At 50.0% G+C, this 27381-nt stretch overlaps 1 protein-coding gene across 1 annotated transcript in view; it reads right to left on the reverse strand.

Annotated features, from left to right (window-relative positions):
• PDIA5 (protein disulfide isomerase family A member 5) overlaps nucleotides 1-27381 on the reverse strand; it is a 67267-nt gene that overhangs the window by 37123 nt on the left and 2763 nt on the right. The window contains exons 2-4 of the mRNA XM_034651376.1: nucleotides 9565-9691; nucleotides 6286-6610; nucleotides 4933-4963 (exon numbers count right to left, since the gene is read on the reverse strand). Of these exons, the coding sequence (XP_034507267.1) occupies nucleotides 4933-4963; nucleotides 6286-6610; nucleotides 9565-9691 (483 nt within the window). The remainder of the gene's footprint in view (nucleotides 1-4932; nucleotides 4964-6285; nucleotides 6611-9564; nucleotides 9692-27381) is intronic.

Here is a 27381-nt window from a genome sequence, read left to right on the forward strand (position 1 = left end):
GTGTGTGTGTGTGTGTGTGTGTGTGGGCACGCACGTGCACGTGCTAATCATTCAGCACAGACAATAAAAGTCTTAAAGAGTTCAAGAAGGGAAGAGAAATTACCCAAGCTCAGGACCTTAAAAGGATCTGGGTTGATAGATTAAGCACAATTAATTGATTTATTGGCTACCTCTTTCTCTGCCTCCGTTCCCCAGCCAGTGAGTGAGGCTCTGGGGGAAAAAGGCAGGGAGACAAAGGCAGCAATCAGAGAAATGAGAGGCACTGCTGGGATGCAGAGGGAGGGAGAAAACCACCATGGGTCAGAGAGTAGACTGCCATGCAAAGGCCCTCACCTGCCACTCCCGACTGTCCTGCAAGAACAGACTATGCAGCCGGTCTGTCTGCTAGGGAGGCTGGAGTCCTGCCTCCCTCCGCTGTTTACTCACCCAGACCTGCTACATCCTGTCCCGCCCCACCCCCCTTGGCCCTCCTCTACGCAGAATGTGGGGGAAAGATTCCGGAGGCCTGTACACACTTCCCTCCCCACCCGCAGGCCAGAAAGACAAAGACACAGACACGTGCATTTGTAGGTGTTACAGGCTGGCTGGCAAGCAGCACGGCGTGGCCGCTGCAGTGCGTGCTGCTGTGTTTACTGGATCTGCATGTGCGGTCACCGGGGCCCAAGAGGCTGGCCACTCCCGCTCCAGGGAATCAGACCCAGGGATGAAAGGTAGGGGGTGAGAGCAGGAAGGAAGAGAAGAAACAAGGTGCTGGAGGCTCAGGGAGGAGAGCCGTGCTTTTCCCAAATCACAGCCTATGGAACCACACCCTCCCTGGAGGACAGCCCAGCTGCCAGCTGGAGGGACTGACGACTTCCAGAGCTGGCTCTACCATCAGCCAGCCTGTGACCGCTGGTGGGGCCCATGGTTTCCCGAGCTGCAGAATGTAGGAGCTGTCCACACGAGGTGAATGGAGCTGTCAATTCCTCTAGAGGGACCAGTTGCACTAAAACATAAAGTGGGCTGCCTATATCCTGATGGGAATCAGGAGCCAGGCCCCCGGACAGAAGATGGAGACTTGGACTCAGGCATCTCCCTCCAGCCCCCCAACTGGGTCCTCAGCAAGTCGGAACCCTGAGCGCCACACAAGCCGGGGGCAGCCTCCTGCAGCTGGGCAGGACACGGAGCACACCGTCCCAGGCACGGTGTGCCCCAGGCTACCCCGGACTTTCCAGGGTCTGCTGCCCCATCAAAGCAGCAGTAAATCTGTTTCTCCCATCTGCCGGGACTAACACGGTGGGATTCTGAGCAGGTGGACCTGTGACCCCTGAGGGCGGGCAGGTCAGGAAATGAAGGAAAGGCCTCACTCCTGAGACATGAAGAAAATGGGAGAGGACTAGAAGTGAGCAAGAAAGCGCTGCCAGAGTGACTGCTGGGTGTCACATACCCAGGACAACTGAAAGAATGCAGCTGAAGGGCCTGAGGCAGGAGACAGAACAGCCTGGAACAGCTGGGTCTTAAACCTGGACCAGCCTTGGTTGTCACACAGCACCCTCTGATGAGGGACTTGGGATAACAGGGATCCTCCCAAGTTCGGCTGTTCTGTATGGTACCTGCCTCCAGAAGGCACAGGATGAAGGAAGACGTACACAGCACAGCTCATGAAAGGGATGGGAATAGGAGAGGGGGGCATGCCTCCCAGCCCAGAGATTCCAGGCCGTGCTCCTCAGCAGGGGCACGGCACCCCCAAGAGCACCGGGCAGTGTGCCGGGAGGCATCTGAAGCCACAACGTAAACACGGCACTTCTTCTGGGAGTCCACTTTATCCCCTGGTAAGTAATGTTAAACACGCTGACATATGAAGAAGCAAATGCTAAATTCAAAGAATTTTTAGAAGAAAACATAAGACTTCAAAATATGTGATGCCTGCCCTGGGAGGCTCCACGTCTTGGATCTGGGAAGTCAGCACTGCTCCGGGGGAACCAAAGCAGATAGGAGAAAGAGAGCAGGGAAGAAGGAAAATGTGGCTAGCTAATGACCTCAAACCCTCAGGAAAAGCAAGCAGTGAGCTCCCGATCTGCAGTCTCGGCCCAGTGAGAATCGGCCCTGGGAATTAGCATACCAGGCACAGCTCCCGCCTGCTGGCTCCCGCTCAGCTGCCCCCACAGCAGCACTCCACGCCAAGGCCGAGCCCGGTGCCAGGCTGCAGGGCACGAGGGGAATACCAACTCCCTCACACACAACCCACTTAACAGCCGGACAACCACCACCAGCCAACCCGAGCGTGGCTGCTGAGGTCTGAGCCAGGAGGTGGAGTGAGGGGAAGGGAGCGCTGACAAATCCCTGGACAGAAGCCAGACACCCTACAGACACCTCACAGCAACAAGCTACAGGGCCTGGGACCTGGGAGAAAACCAACACAGAGCGGTGCGTGTGCCTGCAGCCACACACGCGAAGGGAGGGAGGGAAGAGCCAGAAAATCGAGAAAAAGGGGAAAAGGAATACCCAGATAGAGAAGAGGACAAGGACCAAAAAAATCGGGGGAGGCAGGGACCCAGGGACGGGGAAGAGGCGACAAACTAGTAAGGAAGTGGGAACAAAGCAGGAGACGCCAGCAGCTCCGAGGGAAGGACAGGAGAGACATACGGGGCAGACACCCAGAACGGGAGGGAGACGCAGAGAAAGACCCCACCCAAAACAGACTGCCACAAACTTACATGCATCCATACTGCACACCAAACCTCGCAGCTTCCAGGATTTTCTGAACCAGGCTCTTCAGGGATGAGCGCCAACTGAAGACTGAACTCCACAAGCTGACGCTGAACCCCAGAGAGGAGCAGCAACTTGCCAAAGGTCCACCAGCTATCAGCTGTCCGTCGGACTCAAAGCCTGGCCCCATGACCTCCAGTCCTACAAGTCCCACTACACTGCAAACTTAAGGATCAGAGCACAACAGCCGTGCACTGGCACTGACTTTCATGCTCAGAACTGTCTCCAGAGGCATCCTGTCGACACCCAGGGGATCCTCCCCCAAGAAAGAGCCATTGAAGAATACATGCACCATTTCTCCCCCTCGGCTTCTTCTGGGAATGCCCTGAACAATCCTGCCCAGGTGAAAAGTAACAGTAAAAATGGGATCTCACACTTAAATTATATTCTAGAAAGAATTTCCATTTACTGGTCCCTCACTATGGACCTGGACAGGCAGCAGAATATGTACTATTGTCCCATTTACAGGTGAGGAAACCGATCTGTCCAAGGTCATAGGGCTCGTAAGAAGCAAAGATGGCCCTTCAACCCAGGCCTCTGCCATTATTCCGCACACCTTCAAAGACACTTCACACCACAGCACCATCTTCTCTTGCCCTAGAATGCCCCATTCCCTCCACCTGCCCTTTAAGGGAGAAAAGCAGAGTGGGCTCTTCACTCGAGACCTTCCTGTCACCCCCCCCCAAGCCCTGGCATGCTTATTCTAGCCTCCAACTCTTTGCTAACAAGGCAGGAAGCATAGCTGGAAAGGATGAGAGATGGGGAACCTCAGGAGGGCCCGTGTGAGGGGAGGCGCACTCTGGCTGACCACCTGCTATTTAATAGCTGCTAGGATAAAAAGTGAGCAGACGCTGGCTCCGTTCCACCTGCTCATTCCACTGCAAACGTCAAGAGAAAGTGTTCCCGAGAGTGCTTCTGCCCATCCCCAGAGCATCTCATTCAGACTCATAAACACAGACTGAACTCATTTAGGACACAGTGAGAGCTGTCATCACCGGGCCCTGGGGTTAACGTGGTGGGTTCCCCTAATGGTATACAGGGCACGTTCAGAAGTCGAGGGCAGGAGTGGCCAAGCAGGAGGGCAGAACCAGCTCACGCCCTTGTAGCTCCCTGTGTAATGGCTGTCCATGAGGACTGCCATCCCCAGTGGCCTGCGTAGACTAGAGCCCCGAGTTCTGTCCTTTGGGCTGCTCTGGGAAGATCTCACTGCACCCTGCCTCTGACTTCAAACTTGGACCCAGATACTCCTGCTTCCAACACAGCCCATTACAGCTCCATAGTCCATATTTTAAAAGCCATGTAACATTTCAGTCTATACTTCCTCTTAGAGGGATGAACTGAGTGGCAACTACATGGAATGGTCTGTCCTTTTGTCCTAAGGTTACCTCTTTAAGTTCTAAGGTGGCCCCCTGGATTTTCATCTTAGCACATCAAAAGTCACAGGATTATTTCTCCCACTGGCACTTTTACTGACTCCAGGCATCACGTCTCCAAACAAGCCCTGGATTCTAATGTTCTAGCCCTGGCCCCCTCTAGTCCTGCCCCTACAGGGAGCAGAGCAGGACTGCTGCCCCCACACCCAGCAGCAGAGGGCCCTAGGCAGTGCTCGGGGCCCACACCACAGGCAGGGAAGTGCCTGCAGGGAAAGCCAGGGCACTTTAAAGACCTGGTACTCAAAGGTCTTTGCCCCAAACTGTAACTCTACTTTCACTGTGCAGCTTTTCTCAACCTTTCCAGGCAGAATAAAGGGACACCCCTCGCACCCATGGCCTCCATTGATCACATTTCTCACATGATTGTGATCACCGGGTTCGGTGTCTGCTTCCTCCTTGCATGCTGAGCTCCTGAGGACGCTATTATCCATCTGTGTACCTCAAGGGATACAGTAAGTGCTTAGGAACGTGCAGGTGAAGGCAGCGACTACATCTAAGCTCTCCTTCCCATTTCTGCCACCTGCAACCCTAAGAACTCTCTGTGATAGGCAGGCTCTACCAGCTTGGCAGGACCTGTGTCATCTCCAGATATGGAGATTCCAAAGTGCCCTGTCCCCTCGAGGAGGCTCTGTCGCTTTGCCAGTCACACAGTGCACTCCAGGGAAAACGTGGGAGACTGAGACATACCTAGGAGACAAGAACACTTTTAGACCAACTATGAACTAGAATTAACCAATGGCCAAGATCTCACCAAATATCTGGTGAGCAGTTTCTCAATTAAACTGGTGTTTGAGTAAATCAGGTGTGAGGCCAGAGACAGGAACGCACACGCACACCCCTACAGCAAACACCACTCAGCTAAGACTTCTTCTCCTGGTCTCATGCACCGCTTTGTCAAAATATACATCTCCCTTCAATTCTCTCCAATCACGGGCAGGACGAACTTGAGGCCGTCAACTTATAAATCAGCGTGTCCCAGAAGTTCATTCACAAAACGGCCGTTCAGAGCTCCGGCTGAAGGGGAAGACCACACTGGAGCAGAGCCGGTGAAGCTCAGTTAACCCACGGGCTAGTAGCCGGGCTGCGGCTCAGGCAAGAGCAGCTACAGGAAAGGTTAGGAAGCCCTTTATAGGCCATCCACGAAAAGAACTGCCTCTTTTCCCAGCAGAGCCCCATCTCTTCCCTGTACTAACAGCAGTGCAATATTCTCCTTTCCCCTCCTCATCCCAAGCCCATACCCCTGACAGACCCCAAGTCCAAGTCCAGACACAGTGACTCTGGAAGCACTTCCTGTCCTCGGTCAGAAGCGGATGTAAATGCTGGTATCCGCCAAGTACAACATAGAGCCTTGCATACAGTAGGTGCTCAAACATACAAAGGACAAACCTGCTCTTAGTTACATTTTTCCTACATTCACTCACTCTCTATGTGCCTTTTCTGTACTTAGGCCAATGTATACCAAAGTGGGAGCTGATTATATAACGAGGGGGTATGCGTATGTGCACGCACGCACGACGTACAGAGAGATGTGGAAATTATGCCTAATGACTGGAAGGAAAGGCAAGCTGAGCACACCCTGGACTCAAACTCCCACACTTGGAAGAATCAGAGGAATTCCATCAAGAAACCCCTTCCCCATCCTAAGAAGTAGCCCCCCTTCCTACAGACACCTGCCTGGGGGCTGGTGTTTGATCCTGCCACCTTAACACTGGGCGGAGGGAGGCCGGGAAGGAGGAGGAGGATGTGGAGGAGGGGCAGGCAGTGCTGGCACCGGGACAGGCGGGGGTGGGCAGGAAGACACAGGTCAGAAGAGAGTGCTGGAAGGACAAAGCTACCTGTCCAGGGCTGAGCTAATGGAGCCACCTCAGAAGGCGAGGCAGCAGTCCCTCGACCAGCTGATTCCACCACTTTCGCGTTGTGGGCTATTAATGACCTGGGCTGGGGGTAAAGCCCATGGTTCTTGCTGCAGACCCCTCCCCCAAGCAAGCCCACTGGGTGACCCTGAAAATAACCTTGCTTCTCAGGGCATCAAGACCCCCTTTCCAACCCACTGGGGAGAAATAAATCATGTGACACATGACAACAGAGTAAAAAGGAAAAGCACTATGGAAAAAGAGAAGAAGAGTGGTGGGGCTGGAAAGAACAGGTGGGAAGCCACAACTGCCCCTTCTCTAGTCCATGGGTGACCCTGCGGTAAGGGGAGAGAGGCTTTCCTACCGCAATCTCGCCATCATGTCCTCTCTCCCGAGCGTTCATCAGGGACAATTCCCTACCCCACCCTCCGAATGCCCCAAGGAGGCCCTGCCCTCCAGCCTCCACGCCCCATGTCCCCAGGACATACCCACAGTCGACCCAGCAGATGGTGCCTTGTCCTTTCACGGCCTGGGCCACAGTGGATAATAACCTGAGATGACTTTCAGCTGCAGCCTCTGTAAAAAAATTAAAAAATTAAACATCTGTGGCCGAGCACCCCAGGACCACTCCTGCCATCTTCCCTCAGGGGCAAGGAAGGATGGAGACCCGTCCCAGAGGGGAAGTCCAGGGCACCAGTTACAACACTGACCCAGAGATCAATAGTTCGGTGAGAATTCTTCTCAGAAACCCCTGCTCCCGCCAGCCTCCGGAGCCCTCCTCACAGACACAGAGTCCCAACTCACCCCTCCTTTATGCCACACCTCACACCCCACTCTTCCAAGAATCCTTAAGCCAGATGCTCAACTCTCAGTAGAATCTCTGACTCATTACTTTTCTGGGACAAACTGTGAAAATCCTATAACCAAACGATTACAATTCTATAACTAACGTAGGGAACAAGTTTGCCAATTCCACACTCCTGTCCTGGAGCCCAAGCTGGGAGCTGCCAAGAGTAGGGGCCAGACCCTTCCTTTACTTGTGTATCACATCCTCATCTCAGCAGGGCCTCAGTACAACCTGGTGCTTAAATGAGGTTTGTATGTGACACTAGTCTCCGATGGACCAATGCCAAGTGGACCCAGGTCACATTTCACAGTGCATTTCCCCAGCAGCAACAGAAGGGCCAGCCCTGGCAGTACCTGGAGGGTCACCTGCAAAAACACGCACTATGCCTTGGGGCAGGGTGGAGTGAACACAAGAAAGGAAGTTTTTCAAAGGTCCAGGAGTCTGGGCAAAGTACCAGAAACTACCGTGGAAGGGCAGGTGCTTGGGGACGGAGCCTCGCGGCCACGGTTCCAACACTGCCAGTTTGCAACGGTCGCTGCAGAGGGGCTGTGGCCAGTGCACCACCGTTCCCCGTCACACCTGGGAGCTCGCTTGAAGGGCGCAGCATGCAGACACTGGGAGGGAGAGGAAGTCTGCTGCCTCCCCCACCAAAAACCATAAGGTACATTCCAAAGCCGAGCAGAAATGATGTCTGAATTATTTGCCTGCACAGATCTCCTTTTCTAGCATGGATAATGGTAGCTGTTTGTGAATACAAAGCATGCTGAGCCTTTCATGGAAGTGAACAAAAAGCATCTTTCTAGAGAGCTTCACAGAGCCACACGAAGGAGGCACTCCCAGGAACCCCCACAAGCCCAACTGGAGGAGGGGGCACAGCAGAGGTGGGAAAAGCCATCGCTCCATCACGAGACAGGGCTTGCTAGGGCGGGGCGGGGGGCAGAAGCTGAAGTAGAGCTATATGAAGCATCCCACTCTGAACCCCGCCTTTCAGCAGGGGAAAGGGAGGCCCTGCTTGGGGGGATGGGAGCGCAGAAAGTCCAATTACTTCACTGCTCCAAAAGCCCAGTGAGGGCCACAGGTCTGGCAGCAGGTCTGGGCAAGGGGGCAGGAAGGTAAAATCATCACCTCGGTCCTGCTGCCTGACAGTCCAAGGCAGAGAGGAGCCCGGGAAGCACTGGAAACCCCACTGTCGATGAGCCAGCCAGCGGCTGGGGGAGCGCAGATGAGAAAGTAAGAGTGGTCCAGGCCCTGTGTCCTGCCCCACAACTACCATAATCATTTCCTGATCTCAGAGCCTTCCATCATTGCAGGATTCATACATTTTTCCCTACCCTCTAGCAGAGGAAACAAGGTGGGGGCAGCACAGAGGGCCAGCTCTACCATCTACCAGCTGGTAGACCTCAGACGAGTCAGCCAGTCTCCCTTTGCCTCAGTTTCCCCACGGGTAAACTGGACGCTCTCTGACAACCTGCACTGCCTTCCTCACGGCAAAGGAGCAAATGGGAGTGGGTCCCAGGAGTTCCCCGCAGAGACTGTGTAGGATGACAAGCTTCTGTGACAGCACCGACCCAGAGAAGGAATTGAGTGCGTTTCCGCACTGGCAACCATCGGCTCCACGAGCATCCAAGGGGGTGAGCCATGCTTATTCAGGGCCCTGCGCCCCAGGGCTCAGGAGCAACTCTGCTTCTCCCTTGCCTCAATTTCCCCCTACTCCTGACAACAGAGAGCTGCAAGACACATGCCAGGCTCCCAACCACGACCTTAAGAAGTGTATGCCAAGCCCTCAAATGGGCAAGAAGTAGCAAATGCCAGGGTGCTCAGAGGAGGCAGGCTTCTGGAGAGACACACATCCAAAACATCCATCCCCCCCCCCCCCCCCCCCGTGCCCAGGAGCGTTGAAGATGAGCTGCCAGGGAGAACTGTGCCCGGAACCGGCCCCGTCACTGGCTGTTGCTCCTCCAGGGCACAGAAAACTTGGCATCCTTAGGAGCAGCGAAAACACTTAACTCTGCTGGAACGACATCAACAGTCAGATGTTCAAAGTCACAGCCAGGAGCTGAGCAAACCTCTCTCCATCCACTATGCCCTTGCCAGCCTCAAGGTCAGAAGAGCCAAGCCGCAGCTCCTACCCCCACTGAAACTGCTCTGTCCTGCTCTTGGAGCCCACTGCCAACTCAGTCCCATGTGCTGACCCCACAGTGGGACAGATGAGGACCAGGCAGGGCCAGGGCTGCCAGCCTGGGTGCGTGCTCCCAAGCCTGGGACCGATTCAGCTGGCGACAGGCCAGCCCAGTCAGTTCATCAACAGCTCTGGCGAAGCGTGCCCTGTCGTGGCCAGCCCGTGCCTGTCCAGGACACCAGGACATCCATCCCCAGTGACCGCCATCCTCCACCCCCCTTCACACACACCCCTTCCCCCTGACGTCGTGAGGGCTCCAGAGGCTCTTCCTAAGAAAGATGGATTACAGGGAACTGAAACAGCCTCTTGGGGACCCAAAAGAGACAGAACAAACACCCCCCTGTGCCTCTGCCTCATTTTCTGGGGAAAGCTGACAAGCCTGATGACCCTCGGGCCCTCCCTGAGTGGTTCTGGTCCTGAGGTCTCTGCATCCCACCTGTGCCCACTGAACCCAAACCATCCCCTCCCTGATGGGTGACCCCTAAGGCCAGGCTGCACACTCACCAGATTTGGAGTACAGCACCAGCACATTATTCCGGGTCCTGAGAAGTTTTTTCAAGTCCTTGGGGTCAGAAATTTTCTCGATGAGTGAGGAGACCTTTGTGGAGGACAGCTGCACCAACAGGACCACCTGGGGATCGAGAAGCCAAGGACCATGAGCCCCAGCTTCCTGCCAGGCCCCAGGAAGAATGGGAGCCTGCAGACACGCTGCCTAAACACACTTTACTTCAGAGGGATAAGGGCACACCAACCCTTCTGGGGATACCGTGTCAACCTTTCCACCTTACCCCCTCTCCAAATCACCAACAACTCCCCCCAGGACACGGCCTGGCCCATTCCCAGTGTCCAACTCACCACTCCTCTTCCGGCACTTTCATAAAGCTGTACGAGCCACACACTACTTAAGCAGGCTGCGTGCACGTACTAGCCACCTACTCAACCAGACCTCTCTGGGAAGGCAGTGTCTGTACCCCACACTGCACCCCGACACCACACACCAGAGCAGTGTGAAAACGCCATCCCACCTAGAAGCACTAATCCTCAGAGAAGTAAGATCACTTCTCATATTTAGGATGGGAAGGGAAGGTTTTCAGCTTTTCCCACTCAGCCAATGATCTCAGGACACCAGACAACAAGAAACGAGCGATTCTTCCCAGAGAACCCTGAGAACCACCTCGGATACTGGAGGCCCCAAGCACCTCTGCAGGCACGAGGAGGGGTGGGCTGGAAGCAGGCTGGGGAGGAGGTGTGTTCAAAATCTGAATAAGGAACAGTCACACAGCAGATCCCCTCACCCAGCCCACATGCTGGCCAGCAGCCCCTTGCCTAGCTGGCAGAAAACACGGGGCTACTATATGGAGAGACTGAGTAAGAAAAGCTCTGCTGGGAGACACCAGGCAGACAGAAGTATGGACCTGAGAGAAAACAAGGGGATTAAGGGAAAGTCTACAAACTGAACCTTGAGATCACCCATCCCCCTTTGCCCCCACACCCCAACATCTCCCTTCCCTTTTCCAGAATGCTGCCAGTCTTACTCCCCCAAGCAGGAGATTAGAGAATTTTTCTCTGTGGAAACTGAGAAGCACAAGAAAAACAGCCTGAAGATGGTGATTTGGAGATTCTCCAATGAGACAACTGAGTTCCCACTGAAATGCCCACTGTGAGGCCCCCTGAGTAAACAAGTGCCCCCCACCTCTTCCTCACATTCACAGTCTCCAATGCACTGCAATGCAATACAGATAACCCGAGTTCCTGGATATTTGAGAAAAGCCCTCAATACAAAACACAGGGATGAGAACATCTAAAAGAAGATGATACTTGGCAGAAAAGAAAAAGATCAGGAAACAGCAAAACTTTGATTATTATTCTCAGAGAAATGAAATGCGGCATCCATAAAACAAGAATAGAATGCGGGGCACCTGGGTGGCTCAGTCGGTTAAGCATCTGCCTTCGGCTCAGGTCATGATTTCAGGGTCCTGGGATCGAGCCCCACAACGGGCTCCCTGCTCAGCGGGGAGCCTGCTTCTCCCTCTCCCTCTGCCGCTCCCCCTGCTTGTGCTCTCGCTTGTGCTCTCTCTCTCTCAAATAAAAAAAAATTTTTTTTAAAAACAATGGAATGCTGTGAGAAAGAAATAGTCAAAGAGGATCAGGAAAAACTCTTGGAAAGTAAAACTCTCACAGAACTAAACAATTTCAATAGAGTTGAAAGTAAAATTTTAAAAAACTCCTAGAAAATAAAACATAAAATCAAGCAATAAAAAAAAAGAAGAAAAAGGTAAGAAAAATAAGAAAATTGATCCATTAAGTGCAAGAGCCAAATTAAAGTAACTCCAGAAAAAGAAGTCAACGGAGTAAAAGAAACTATCAAAAAAACAAAAAAAACCAAAAAATTGAAGAAAATACCCCAGAATTAAAGAATGTAAGTCTCCAGTTGAGAAGGTCCCACACAATGAATAAAAAGAGGACTCTCACCAAAGCACATCGCTGAAAACTTTCAGAACACTGCTGACAAAGAGGAGATTCTGAAAGTTTCAAAGAAAAAAAACCCCATCACATACAAAAAGACCAGGAGTCAAAACTGGCCTAAGACTGCTTCTCAGCACACCAGAGGACGATGAAGCATTGCCTTCACGACCCTCATGCAACATGCTCTCCAACTGGAATTCTATATCCAGCCAAACTGTCTGTCAATTGTGAGTACAGATATGAAAAACTTACCACCAATACACCCTTTCTCAGGAAAATACTGGAAGTCATGCTCTACCAAAACAACAAGTGAGTAAAAAATGAGAAAGACATGGAACCTAGGGAACGAAGGATCCCACAGAGAGAGACAAGGAGGATTACCATGCTGATGGTGAACAGGAGTCCAGGACATACATCCTGTAGTCTACAGAGCAACCAGCCCACAATGTTATGAGCAAGGACAAAGAGTTATGGATGAATGTGGTCAATAAAAGGAGGCAACCGTAGATTATCTGATATGCTTGGCTGTACTGATCAGTTAAATAATGTGACCAAAGTTACATAGCTAATAAGTAACAGGGCCAGAACCTGAACCCTCGTCATTCTATTTGACCCGACGCCCTCTCAGTCCATTGCCTCTTTGCAGCAGAAGTCTTGAGCTGCATCTGAGCTCTACCACTCAGTAGCTAAGATGCCTAGCCAACGTCACTCAACCTTCTATGGCTTAGTGCCTTGCATCTGACATGGAAATAACAATACCTCCCTAGTGGGACTGCTGGGAGGATGAAATGGGGTAATTTATCGAACATGCTTTATAAATCATAAAGCACTCCAACGGTATCAGTTACCATAATATATAATACAATGTTCCATCTCCACAGAGTAGAAGACAGAAATGTAGCCATATTCTAATGTTTCTAAATATAATCTGCTATTAGAATTCAAATGTTCATTCTCCCTAGGGTAAAACTATCCAGGAGGAGGAGTTGAGGAAATATGTGTCCCTCAGTCTGCCCTGCAGACTGGGTACAATACTTGAGGACCCACTGCCCTTATGTAACCCACCTTGAGAGCTCACCAAAAAGTTCATTCCATCATATTATTACCTGTTATTCTACTGCTCTCAGGGAGCTAATGGACTTCAGACTAAAAAGTCCATAGCTCAATGTACATGACTGAAGGAAAAAAAGAAAAGAATCTGTTGGAAAAACACACTGATGCTGGTCTGTTTTTAAACCTCAGATAATATGGTCAGTCAGGAAAAACAACTGCCCTTGCCCCGTGCCTCGGTACTTTGACCTGTAGACCAGGCCACCTGAGACTGGCAGGCACCTTCACTTCAGGTACTGGGGAGAAGGAAAGGGGAAAGGAGTGAGGACGGACCCAGTGCCCACCTGTCCGGGCAGCAGAGTGGCATGCTGTTTGGGCCAGTGACAACACAATGTCTACAGCAGAAACCTTAAGAGTCAAGTCTCATGGCAACCCACAGCTTCCTTTATGTAAAACCCAGTAAATCCCTCAGATCATCTAACCAACAGCCACCCTCACAGTAAACAAACACTTTCCAGCCAGCCACCAAAGTCTCTGACCCCACGTTCACCCTCACACCGAAGAGATCTTAAGCTCACAGTAAGAAACGCACTGAGCAAGCTGCTTGGACACTATCACCCAGTATGCTAGGGTTTAAACTGGGCACTTCCCGAGGCCAGCCTGGTTTAGAACTCCCCGTGGAGGTGTCTCCTTTCTTCCCTCCCCCATCCCTATCCCACCCCTAGACTAAGAGCTCTGGAGGGCAGGGCTCAACACAGTGCCTGGCTCCTTGAAAGTCCCCAGGAAATATCTGCTTAGCATCATAAACACGACGAATCACACTGGTTACCACACTCCTGACCTTCACAGAGGTCACCCACTAGGAGCATGTTATAAAGTGAGCCTGCAGCAGCTCTTGGAAGACACGGGAGGGACCACCAAAAGCAGACAGACCACAGCTCAGTGATCATCTGGATTGGAGAGTCGTGGAAGAGCGTGGGTAAAGCCAACCCAGGGGTCTGGAAAGCTGGGCTCAAAAGCCTCATCTGGCCATGACCTTAGACTGGGCAGCCACCAGGGAGGCTGGAGGTGGATGGACCAGCTGGGTGGCTGTCCAAGGGGAGAGAAATGGGTCTATCCAAGAGCCTTGGGGGCAAACAAGAGAACTCAGTGATTATTTCTATGTAAGCAAGGAAGGAAGAGAGAAGAGGCTAGAACGATTCCAAGGGTTCTGGGCTAGGCGTGTGGAAGAACTGAGCAGCAGTGGCAGAAAAGGCTCTGGTCTTGTCGAGGAAGGTGGTAGATAATACGTGCAGGTGTGGACACGTGGACAGTGCAGACATCCTCCAGGCTGGAGAGTGAGCCTTGAGGCCAGTGAAGGCTCCAGGGTCAGCGTTCAGAGGGAGAAGACAAAGGAACACCCCAGCTGAAAGGAGGAAGAAGGACCGGGACGAAGGTCAGGAAGGGAAGGTGAGAAGTGCTGCATCGCCACAGACCAGGGAGGAGACACACAGAAAAGTGGGGGATGGATCTGCAGGCAAAGGCCGTGGCAAAGTCCCCAGGGACATACTGAGCAAACCCTGAGCTTGCGGGAGAGGACGGCTGGAAGTCAGGCTGCCCAGAAGAGAAAGCACACCCAGCCTGGCAGCCGGAGTGACAACAGGAAGCAGCACAGGTGGCCCGGCCAGTCAGGACAAGGACAGGCAGTCTCCACTGCAGAGGGACACATGTGGGCACAGGAGGGCAGGACTGGCCTCAAGAGGCACGATGAAGAGACTTGGAAGCAAGAGAGAAAAAACAGCCAGGATAGCCAGATCCGGGGGAACCGGAAGGCCTGGCGTGCTAAGAGCTAAGATGGCAGGCTTAGCATCACTGAGAGAGGGAAGGATGAAAGGCCCCTGGTGCCTGGCCTCCAAAGGACCATCACAACCACGGGGCGGCCAGGAGGATGGCCCTTTCCTCCCTCCCCTAAGCCTCTCCTTCAGCCACTTAACATTCTCCCTTCTCCTCCACTTCTGTTTTAACCTTTGCAGTGTGCACGCTCCTTCCTTTCCTTAAGATGCAGCTCCAGTGAGCCTCCGATCGCCTTGCCAAGCACCTTCCTGCAGACTTCCTGAGTCACAACTCACAAACCCTGATGATAACAACAATAACAATGTTAAGGATGCACCCTCTGCTTTGTCAAGCCCTCAGGGGGGAGAGGGCAGCATTTGAGAAAGTGCTTCGGAAGCCAGCCACCTTCCCAGCCAGCCACCTTCCCAGCCAGCCATGGAACTATCCCTGGGTATGGCAGGCTCTTTACATTCTAAGTCACTAGCTTTGGTGTCAGAGGAGAGAAAAAAAATCCCCGTCATCCACCATGCAAACTCCCTCTGACCTTTCCCAGTGATTGCTTTCTTTCTGCTCACCAACCCTCAGCTTTAACAGTATTTACATCAGAGCTGAGCTGCCCCCATGGGCTGGGCTGAGGCCCATACACCCCCGCCCCCCATGCAGGGCAGGCCACTGCCAGGAGGGACAGCTGCCCTGCTTCTGCTGCCAGGAAATCCAGGCCCCCAACGCTACCCTTGACCTGGTCACAGTGCATCCCCACTCAGAACACCAGGCCCCTTGATCAGAGTAGCAGCCACCTCCACCCTCCACCCTCCAGCCCATCCCCTCTCAGAGGACAGGAGCCCTCGCCCCACCTCTACCACAGCTGGAAGCAAGGGGTCCTCTCCTCTTCCAGACACCCCGAGTGCTCTTCTGCCCATATCACGGCCAGCCTGGAAGCCCACCCTCGTCTTCCCCCTTTGAGGGATTCCCACCCCTCAGACAGCAAGGAAAGAGCACTGCTTCTGGAGCCAAAGAGACCTGGAGTTAAACCCAGGCGACATCATTTACAGCAACAGGACCTCCGATGTTAGCAGCCCTCTCGGGGTGTCATCTCCCCACCCGTAAAGTGGGGAGGATAGTACTGATGCCTCCCCTGTGGGGCTGGCTGAGGATTAAATGAGGGGGAGAAAGTACACAGAGAACCTAACATAATGCTTGGCATACAGAAGTACATAATAATCATAATTATCTTTATTAGTACTATTAGTGAGACAAATCACAGATAGAGCAAGAACAACAGTGAAACGGGCACCACCTCTTCCTCTCCAGGGCCCTGGCTGCAATCAGGCAAAACAGCACATCCAGGCAGGAAGAAGCGTGCACGTACACACATTCAGGATACAAAACCTGAAATAATCACCCATCACACGGCAACCCAGACCAAGAGGCCACGCAGTACATGTGCAACGCTCCTTCCAGATTTCGTGCCCATTTGCCCCTCACCAAATCCAACAAGTGGGGACTAGCCTCATCCCACAGAAAAGGAAATTGAGGTTCAGAGAGGTTACATCACTTACTAAGGTCACACGGTAGGTAAGCGGCAGAGCTAGTACTAGACCTCGGGTCTCCCAGCTCCCGGCCAGAGGCAGTCTATTTCTTTTAATCCCACAAGCTCCCTGGACCCACGCAGAAAAGGAGTACCTCTTTCTCAGGCAGGGCCCTTCAGAGAGGCTGGAAAAGCCCCAAACTTCCAGAATCCCATGGCAAGAAGGGATTTATAACCCTCTGCTTCCTGCAAGCCCACAGTGCCCTGTTGTCTGCCCTGGTTCTCAGGATGCTCGGGTAATTGGCCCAGATGTGTTTTCTGTTAATCAGAGGTCGTGTACTGGAGTCTGTGCCCCTTTCCAGCTCCCTGTCTCCCTAACACACTGCACACATCCGTTCATCTCTCTTCACTTAACCTCACCCACCATCCCCACCAGACTAACGAGATAAAGAGTGGTACAATTCTAGAAAATAATAGGGAGAACACTCCTTACCACATTACACCCTCAGCTTTAAAAAGCTCCAGATCTCTGGGGTGCACGCCAGCACCCTCATGTTCTTTGTAGCTGGGGAGGCTGGTGTTACGGAGTCCCTGTTCAATGCAGACCATGAAGCCGGAGGTATTCAATTACGTAAAAACAGCTCGCTGAAGAAGGAGGATTTGAAGACAGCAGTTTAGCATTTATGAAAAAGGGTGGAGGTGGGACTTGACCTTTTTTGCTTTGTCACCTGAAAAAAGATACCCTTCTTATGTTGGGAGCTGTGAAGAAACCGGTTTAATTTAGTGTAACCCACATTTTGCTCAAAATAGTTTTCAAATGTCAGAATCTAAAAGTCTAGACTCTTAAGAAGCTGGTGGTAAAGGGATCCAGGAAAAATGTTAAAAACAGATGACCTGAACCCAAGGTCAGAGAACTCTGAGCTTGCTGAGAATTTAAAGCTGGGGGTTCGGTGGAAACAGCCAGAAACCCAAGTTTTGCACTGGCTTTATTTACTCATTGTGTGACCTTGGACAAGTCCTCTCTCTTCTCTGTAAAATGAAGGGGCCAAAAGTGATGTTTCCAAAGCGCTTTGCAATTGTGACATTTTGGTAAATCCATCCTCATGACCACTACCAGAGAAGTACCACAAAGTAATTACACCTTGTGGAAAAAACTGCTGAATTTCTCTGAATATGTGCCACCCACATTAAAAGTCATTCCTCTTAGTCTCCCTTGCAGCAAGTGTGGCTATGTGAATTCCGGCCCCTGGAATATAAGCGGAAGTATTATGTGCAACTTATAGGAACTGTTCCTAATAGACATCTGGGTCTTCTTAAGTCCCCTCCACACTCCGCCAGATGGAATCTGGACAAGATGGCTGGAACTCAAGCAGCCACTTTGAGACAATGAAGAGAATGAACCTGTTAAAGACGTGTAGTAGTAAGATAGAAGGTATCTGGGTCCCTGACCCACAAGAGTATATACCGGCCCTAGAACACTGCTTTCTAGGCCTCAATATGAGCAAAATATATGATCTTTGTAAGGTACTATCATTCTGGGTGTTCTGGCACATATACAAATAGATCCTGAGTACTTACTGGAACAAAAGCTTAAACTAGAAAGAAATATTAACACCTGCTCCAGTTGGGATATTTCAAAGTGTCTAAGGCATTAAATCATGTATTATACTTCAGATAAATTGCTGTAAGGAAGGAGGCAGAGGGACTATCAAAGCCTGATCTACTGTGTTCTTCCCAATTACCCAGACTTCACCATGCCTGTTCTCATCAGGTGTCTTGGACACTTGGTGACAATTACCCACACATGAAAGGAAAATTAGTTGGTAGCTCTCCAGTTTCCCTGCAACCTCAGCCCTTTACTACTAAGGGGGGCCATTCCAGGAGACCAAAAGGTTTTGCAGTTCCCAGGGTTGAATTGGGCTAGTTGGTCACCCCAATACAGGATTCCTCTCCACATTCCTCACATGCCATCTGCAGCCTCCACGTAGCCCTCCAGAGCCAAGAATTCAAAACTCCGGAGGTTGTTCAAGGAGGGGGCCCTACAAGGCTGTGAGAATGAAATATTTAAACATCCATGTCCTCCACACTACCATCTCACCCTGGATAGCTTCGGTCATTAGAAAGCTCAAACTGCCCCCTCTCCCACGCCACTCTATCAGCCCATCACCCTCTGAAAGCGGTAAACACGCTCCTTCTTAGGATTCTATAGGTGAAATACCTTAGTTCCTCACCTGTGCCAAGTCCCTCACTGTTCCGAATGATCTACCTTAGACACAGCTATGCTCACGACTCTCAGAGCTATCCCATGCCAGCAACAGAGTTTTAAAGCTTGGAAAGAACGACGTGCTATATGACAAGAATTTATTTGGGGAAATGACTACCTCTGTTTTAATAATTCAAAATACAGGAAATTAAGCTCAACACAAATCTTGACCAGTGGGTCAGAGTTAAAAAGAAAAAAAGTTGAGACACATCATTAACAAATCTCTTAAGTTATGGCGCCCAAATGTCATACAGTGCTGGCAAAAGTACAATTCTTTTGGAAAGCTATTTGGCACAATTTCTCAAGTATCTTAAAAGTATTTATGTTCCTTGACTTGGTAATTCTACTTTTGGGAATCTGTCCTGAGGAAATTAGCAGAGGTTCTGACAGATGACTCACAGGGTCCTACTCGTAAGAGTCAAAATTGTAAACAACCGAAATATTCAAGAGCAGGGAATGGTTATTTAGAGGAAACCACTCAACAGAATAACACAGCCACTTAGATGATGTTTTTAAAGACTGTGCAATGAAAAAATATTTGTTTTAATATTAAGTTTTAAAACATAAAATTCAGGGAGGCGCCTGGGTGGCTCAATTAAGGGTCTGCCTTCAGCTCAGGTCATGATCCCAGGGTCCTGGGATTGACCCCACGTCAGGCTCCCTGCTCAGTGAGGAGTCTGCTTCTCTCCCTCCCTCTGCCCCTCCCCACCACTCACGTGTGGGCGCTTGCTCTCTCTCTCAAATACAGAAATAAATTTAAAAAAAAAATAAAAATTAAATTAGGGGCACCTGGGTGGCTAGGATGGCTAAGCATCTGCCTTCGGCTCAGGTCATGATCCCAGGGTCCTGGGATAAAGCCCCGCGTTGGGATCCCTGCGCAGTGGGGAGCCTGCCACTCCCCCTGTTTGTGCTTTCTCTCTCTCTGTCAAATAAATAAATAAAATCTTCAAAAAAATAAAAATAATAAAATAAAAAAATTAAATTAAATTAAAAACAGAATTCAAATGTACATGGAATGATTACAACTATACACAAAATTATACTCAAAAAAAGATGGAAGGAAAAATGCACCAAAGTAAAACTTTGTCTTTGGATAGATTTTATTCTTCCCCTTTGTCTATTTTTCTCGTCACCATAATATGCATGTCCAATTTAAATCTTTAAAGAAAAAAGAAATTATCACCATTTGGACACCAATAATTAACAATCTCAAAGTATCACCCCACAAGCAAATATAACTTCAGAGGGGGGAAGCCTGGCAGAAACCTGCTTAACTAAGGGACCAATGCTAGAAACACCAGTAATGGGTAAAATTGACATCATAGGCCTCCAGCTAGAACACACTGAATGCAAACATCATCAAAACCCAGTTGGGGGCGCCTGGGTGGCTCAGTTAAGCGTCTGCCTTTGGCTCAGGTCATGATCTCAGGGTCCTGGGATTGAGCCCCATATCGAGCCCCATATCGGGCTCCCTGCTCAGCGGGGAGCCTGCTTCTTCCTCTCCCTCTGCCTACCACTCTGCCTACTTGTGCTCTCTCTCTGTCAAATAAATAAATAAAATCTTTAAAAAGAAAAAAAAAAAACCAGTTGAAGGACATTCTTAAAAATTATCAAGGTCACGAAAGACAAAGACTGAGAAACTGGTCCAGATTAAAGGAAACTAAAGAGCTATGACAGTTAAATTCAACGTGTGATTCTGAACTGGGTTCTGAGCCAAATGCCACATTCCTGATTGTAATCATTGCCCTGTGGTTATGCAAGAGAATATCCTTGCCTTTTAGGAAATACTGAGTATTTAGGGAGCAAAGGAGCATCATGTCTCTGAACTGCATAAATGTTGAAGAAGAATGTGATAAAACAAATGTGATAAAATGTTAATATGTGTGGAATGTGGGTAAAGAGCAGATGGGAATCCTTTGTATTCTTCTTGCAACTCCTCTGTAAGTCTGAAATTAGTTAGAAAAAAAAAAAACTTACTTAAAAAAAGACAGAAGAAAAAAAAAGACACCCAGAACACAACCAAATACTGTCCCCACCTCTTCCTGAAACCCTCGGCTGGCCAGCCAGTGCACGCTGGTGGTACTTTCCCATGTAAGTAGAGTGCTTATCTCCCTTCTTCCCTTCCGGCTGACTCTTGGCTCCTCTGCTCACCTGACACTGTAGTTTTTTATAGGGTCTATTATATGAAATCTGCAAAGCACTCTGCATGCAGCACATACCCAGAATGGCTTTGATGAGAGACAGAGAAAGAGAAATACAAAAGAACATTCATTTTTAAATATGGGTAATTTATGCCTCTTAATAAGGCAAATTTTAAGCATCTGTCACCAACCACCACGGCTAAACGGCACTCTTTGCCAGGAATGAAGGCCTCACCACAAACCAAGTTTCGGAATTTCACCACTGATCCTTCCCAATGTGCAAATGTCTATCTAGCAGCCTTTGAAATAAAAACAAGCACCGTGAGTCCCTGAATGGGTGTGTGTGTGTGTGTTGCAATGTGTGTGTGACACACAGAGAAGGCCTGGCCCTGAGTTGTGGACCCCTGACCAGATGCAGCTGAGAAGCTAAATGTGCTTATTAAGAAAGAAAGAGAGATAGGAAAGCACTTGGCAAGGAACAGAACCCAAGAGCGAATTCTCCAGTCCCCAAATCCAGGGCCCAGGGATGAGCCCATGATCAGGACAACAGCTCCAAGTGCAGAGTGCTTACTGTGTGACCAGGAGCAGCTTAGCAATCCACATGCCTATCTAATTTAATTATCTTGGCAAGAGAACTCAGTAGGTCTATTTTATAGGTAAGGAAACTGAGACGAGGAGGAGCTAAGAAACTTGCTGAACATCTCAGGGCAAGTAGGTGGGAGCATGGTGACGCAGAGCCCAGTCTCGCAGGCTCGGTGCCCAGCTGGAGCACAGAGACCACAGACTACTGGACCACACACATCCCACTGCTTGCTCTTCTAAATACAAAGCTGGGTGCATTTCTTCTGTGGTGCTTCCTTTAAAAGCCACACCTTACGTGTGGGCCACGCAGTACAGGGTTCCTCCCTCGCGTTCCCCACAGCATGTGGCTGTCAACAAGGGACAATTCAGGGGCAGGACAACTGATCCGAGAGCTTATAAAAACAGGTTTTCTTATCCTGAAATTGCAACTGCAGTGCATTTAACCAGAACTTAAATACCTAAAGCTTTTAATGTTTTGAAAAACCTCTCCTAGCGCCAAGAGGGCTTTGGGCCACTGCCAGCCTGGGGTGCCAGGCCTGCTAACAAGGAAGAGCTGGTAGAGCGAACAGTGAATCAGGCAGCAGGGAGGGAGGGAGAGCAGGTAAATTCCCACTCCGGAAATCCAACTCCGTGTCAAAGCTCAGTTAATTGATAAGAAAATAACAATTCAGGTGCTCACAACCCATGGTGTACATCCATGCTTTTACACACGTTACCTCTCTCAGTCCTCCAACGTTGAGAGTTTAAACCAGTGTTGCCCCCCTTCAGGCTTCAACCCACGAGCCGAGTCACAAAATCAATTCAGTGGATTACCACCAGCATTTTTAAAATGACATTAACTAGAAAACATCAGTACGTACCACAAATAGCAAGACTAAGTGTTCAGTAAAACATCTATATCTGTTGTATTTATGTACATAAATACTTGGCTATAACGTAAAATGTACGGTTGTGTTTGCAGCAGTCGCAGTAAAAATACTTGAAAAACTGTCATCAACCATCTGTGTGGGAGGTTATGGTACCCCCACTTTAGAGATGTGAAAACTGAGGCTCACAGAAGCTAAGGGACAGCCCTCAGGTGAAGCCTAAGACGTGCTCGGCCCCTGAGCACCCCGAGTGAACGTGAACACTTCCCACGGTAACCCTCAAGCCCTCTGGCTCCCTGCAGCTCCACCCAGGCCAGCAAGTCCGCCTGCCCTCTGACGGAAAAGAGCTGCGGCGACACCCTGACCCACCTTCCCTGCACCTGCGTGCCTGCAGCTCCCCACACGCCTTCAGAGGAAAGCAAAGCTGCGCATGCTCGAGCCAAGCGCCACCTCACAGCGTCCCAGGGACCGTGACACTGGAGACCGTGTGCCGCACCGCTCGCCCGGAGCAACGGCCTCGGCTGACAAAACACTAGGCACACGAACTTGTACATCTGCCTGGCTTGTAGGCACAACAGCTCTAAATATAGGTTTTTTTAGAAATAGATTCCTGGGCCTTATCCTTGAAGAACATCATCCCACAGAACCAGGGAGGCCGGGAATCCAACACCCTTCCCCTTTAAGGGGATTGGGATCCACAGCCAGGTTGGGAAACCTCTGCCACCCACCCAGCTTTGGACTCCACGTCACTCCGCTCTCCTTCACGGCCACAATTTTCCACCTCCGCTCACCCCCCCATCCATTCCTCAGCCCACTCAGATCTTCCCTTCCCACCACCACTGAGAGGACGCCGAGTGAGGACTCGCAATGACTTCCACACGGATAAGCCTACAGGCATGTCCAGTTCCCCTCTGCCCCGACCTCCTGAACCCCAGCAGGACACTCCAGGCCACCCTTCTACCTCTCCAGCCACGCTTCCTATCTTCTTTGCAATCCCTTGTCCCCCCAGCCTTTAAATGTTGAAGCTCCTCGGGGCTCACTTGCTCCACCTTCTCTTTCCTCTCTACACCCTCCATGGGGGTCTCACCCACCTCCGGAGCAGCACCCCTAAATTAGCATGTCCAGCCCAGACCTACCTCTTCGGCGCCACACCCTCACATCCTACTCACTCAGTGGTTCTTACACTGGGGTCACACAGACTTCTCAAATGTTAAACTCCTAAATCTCACACAAATAGATATTGAGCCTCTTTCAAAGTGTATTGAGCTCTTAATAAGGGACCCACTAAAATAGTTACATCAAAAAAGGATAAAAGGGAAAAAAAAGACTTAAAAATATTTCAAAAAAAGAAGTTACAAGAAACTAATATGCATATAGTTCATGGCAGGGGGCAGAGGGCGGGAGCGGGGGAAGAATCCTGTTAGAAGACTGCTAAATTAGATATCACACTGGTTAATGTCCTGCAGGGCAATCACCTCCGGGTCTCTCTTCTCTACCAAAGAGAAATCATTTGCATCGTGTCTACCTGCAGAGTATGGGTCCTAAGAATAATGAAGTTATATTCCCTAGAGCACCAGGTGGCCCTTAGGTGGCCTTCTTAGACAATGCTCTAATACGACATTAAAAAGACACTAAATCAGCTTTTCTTTCCAAGTTTTGGGATAATTCTTATTTACACTGAGGTCTACGAACTTGGGTGGGGAAAAATTCTATCTTTATTTTCACTAACCCCTAGATGAAATTTAGCCTTACCTTTATTACAAATGTAGGTAACAAAATACAGAAGCCCTGGCAGGTGTCTGTGACTTCGCCACCAGCAGAAATCCTTTGTATTTGTTTGCCCTTATCACCCCAAAACCACATTTTTCTCATAACAAAAGGTGCATCTACCTTGAAATACTGTTTATGTTCATCACGAAGTATTACAGAAAATACCAAACCTGCCATTAGATCTTCTTAAATGATGCATTTATGAATATAAATATTATTTTTATCACATACTTGTTATAATATTTTGATAACTGTATTTCAGTATCATTGGTTTGCTTTGTAATCTTATGCATTGTTTTATACATCAAAAAACATCATTCTAGGACAGGGTCCGTAAGCCTCAGAGAAGCCTTTCCTGACTCCCTGCATTAGGTTAGGGACCTATGTTGCACATTCTCTTATCACCTTATGTTTCCTCTTTCCAGCACTTTACTACCTGAATTAATAAATTAGGGGCTTTCCCACTAGGCAATGGGAGGAAAGGACGGTGTCCACCTTATTTATCATTATGTCCCTAATGCCTCAGCATGGTAAATCTGATTCATAAGACTGTCAAGAAATATCTGTTAAAAAAAATAAAGAAAAAAGAAAGACCCGTGGGATGAATGAACGTCTGTGACACGGATAGCATGCAGATGCTTGTCCATGTTCCTTAGAGATACAGAGCATGTACCATACTCTGCCCAGGACCTAGCAAAGTCAGACCCCTTGACGAAAGCAAACCCGCCTGTTCTTCGCAAGCCTGCCCTACTTGGCCCGACAACAGAATTTTCCAGCCAACCCCACTTCTCAGCTCAGATACTAGATTGCCTCTATGTTTCAGCCCCAGCATAGGGTCCTCGACCTAGAGCTCCATTAATACCTTCCAAAGCAAGGATTAAAGACATCTGCTCATGCCAAAGGGTTGGGGGAATGGTACAATTCTCGGGGCGGGGCGCAGGGGTGGATACTCTACCCCGACCCCAGCCAGCTGCAATGAAGTCAGGCACAGGCTCGCCATCAGGCCATCCGTGAACAGACTGCATGTCAAACTGGGGGCTCAGGATGACCCTGGAGAATAAAAAGACACCAAAAGGCTATTCTAATCCTACAGTCCATCTGAGTGTATTTAACCCCCCACCACATGATTGCAAAGCTAATATTTAGAAGCGGTTTCACCAACGTAAAATACGTGGAAATGCTTTGCCAAGCCTAAAGCCCTCTACAAATGTGCCAAGTGTTGCATAATTTTCAACAGATCAACTGGGTGCCCAGAGGCCCCAGTCAGGGCTGCAGGATGTGCCAGGCAGCCCAGGGCCATCACTACTCCTCCCTTCTCCCACTGGGATCTAAGATGTTAGGTATGGGAAGGGTGGGAGTCAAAGAAACCATGGAAGTCCTAGTAACATAAGAGAACTTCATTCTCCTTACACGCCATGCATCACTCTCTGACCCACTGTCACTTCGCCTCCAAAACCTGCCACCAGCACCAAATGAGATACGAGAGCTCCACAGAACAAAACCACAAAGCTGGGGCAAACCCTCCAGGGAGACGGTGTGGTTACTCTCATCATTCTCAAGAGAGGATCCACTTTCAGAAGGGGAGAGAAACACAGAGCACCTAAATCTTTAGCACCTCTGCAGCCCCCGCCCCCTCATCCAGGGGCTCTGCAGGGGCCGACTGGGAGAGACAAGGAGAGTCAAGAACCCAGCTCAGAAGAACTGTGATGGGGAGAATCCCAGCAGCAGAGCCCCCCAACTTCCAGCCTGAAGCCTCTGCTCACACCCCCTCTGGCCCTCCACCGCCACTGTCTCCTCACTGGCTTCCCCAGCACCTCTCTTTCCCAACTTGAAATAATTGCCATGGCTCCCATTTATTGGGCCCTCCCATGTGCCAGTCCTGTGCTGGGTGCTTCCTGTATCATTTCTCATGCTTTTAATTCTGCAAACAGATATCATTACCACCACTAACAAGCAAGAAAACTGACGCGGGGCCCAAGGTCTCACAGCTCCTGAGTCTCAGGCTGGCTAAAAAGCCATGTTCTATCCACTGCATCACACTTGACTTTATCTTGTAAATAACAGAGAAGAAAGTGTTGTTCTGGGAAAATCAATCCAGTCTCTTCCACTCCAAGCCAAGCCTACACTGTGGACTGACTGCTCCTGTTATTCAAAGGGCAGCTTTCATCATGTCTCTCCATTACCTACAGAATCAAGTCCCCAAAGCCCCTCGCCGGTCATGTAAGGTTCTTTACAATCCACTTTTCCAATCTTATTCCCCCTCCCCAGACTCAAATCTTTCCTTCCACCCAGCCTGGCCCATAACTCCTCATTGCCCATATTTCTGCCTCAGACAGTTTCCTCTCTCTGCCTGCAACACTGGTTCAGGGATTGGGGACGGCTATATGCCAGGTCATAGGCTAGGTGCTGGGGATACAATGGACAGAACAGGGAGGATCCCCACCGTCTCAGAGCTCAGCACCGGCCCTCGTTGTGAGGCATGAGCTAGGACCCTTCTCTGGGACTAGGTGCCCCTCGGCCTGACCCCTGCCCAAATCCACAGCGCTCAGTGTCTGCCGTATGCCCTCAGCTATTCCTCCAACTCATGGGCTAGTTCTGTTTTAAAACTTCCTCTGTAATGTGTTTATTTCTGTGGGAAAAGTGCACTTCAGGTTCCAAACAGCATTATAAATGGCGATTAGGTGCCCAGGCCAGCCCACAAAAGCCTATTAAATATATAATGGTGTACAACCTAAACTCATGTACATTAACAGCTCTGCAGGAGAGCCCGGGGCAAACCTCTCCGGCTTCCTGCACCCCCGCTCACCACCTCAGCAGGCTCTGAAGCCAGAGCAGTGACTGGGGAGGAGGGAAGCAGGTGGAAGATGGGGGGCTGGGATGGCAGAGAGTGAGCAGGAAGAAACCTGATTTATAATTCAGGAGCCTGGCGCCAATCCCAGCTCTGCCTTTACAAACGCAGTGGCCTCGAGACCCTTCCCTCTCAAAGCTTCACTTTTCTAAAATGAAAGAGCTGAGTTACATCAGTACTTCTCAGACTTTTGAATCTCAGAGATTGGCAGGCTATATTTTTTTAAATATATTTCATGTATTTTAAAAGACGTTTTAAAATACACAACATTTGTTTTAAATATAATATACAATGTATATTACGTATTTAAAAGAAATTTTATTAATACTTTCTAAAAAAAACACAATATAATATCACTACTTTAATTTTTCAAAAGGACACTGAAGGCCACCCCCTCCCTCCCACATGACATCACATCAAGAAAAATGGACAACTTTTCAAACTGAAAATATCTGGATCATGGAAAAGCCATTCACCGTTGTTACTCTTCCAGCGTGTCTATGGACCTGTGGAACCTGTCAGAGCCCAGCTTCAGCCCTTGGCCTGACGCTGGAACCCACTGAGCTGGGTGACTGCGCGTTCTCTCCAGCTCCGACAAGTCTCCACTCTGAGGGCTGCAGGGAGACTGCACCACAGTCCGCGTGCATGGTCTGGGGAAGGGGCGGCGCAGAGAGGAGCTGAGCTGGGCAGCAGGAAGGGGCAGTCAGCTGCAGGGGCACGGGCAGGACAGCACAACCTCCCCAGGCCCAGGGCAGAGACACCCAGCCAGCAGGGAGGGGCAGGCACCAACGTGTCCCAAGTGTTAACTGTGACTCTTTTCATCCCCATATTCTTGTGGGAGGCTGAGAGGACGGCCCCAGAGGAACATTTTTTTCTTTATTAACTTCTCTGATCAAAAACGAATACATATTCATATAGAAAACTTGGGGAAACAGAAAAAAAAGCACAAAGAAGTAAACAAACATCACCCACAGCTGTGCCTTCCAGAACAATTG

The sequence above is a fragment of the Ailuropoda melanoleuca genome, unplaced genomic scaffold (assembly GCF_002007445.2).
Source record: "Ailuropoda melanoleuca isolate Jingjing unplaced genomic scaffold, ASM200744v2 unplaced-scaffold3780, whole genome shotgun sequence".
Classification (NCBI taxonomy): Eukaryota; Metazoa; Chordata; class Mammalia; order Carnivora; family Ursidae; genus Ailuropoda; species Ailuropoda melanoleuca.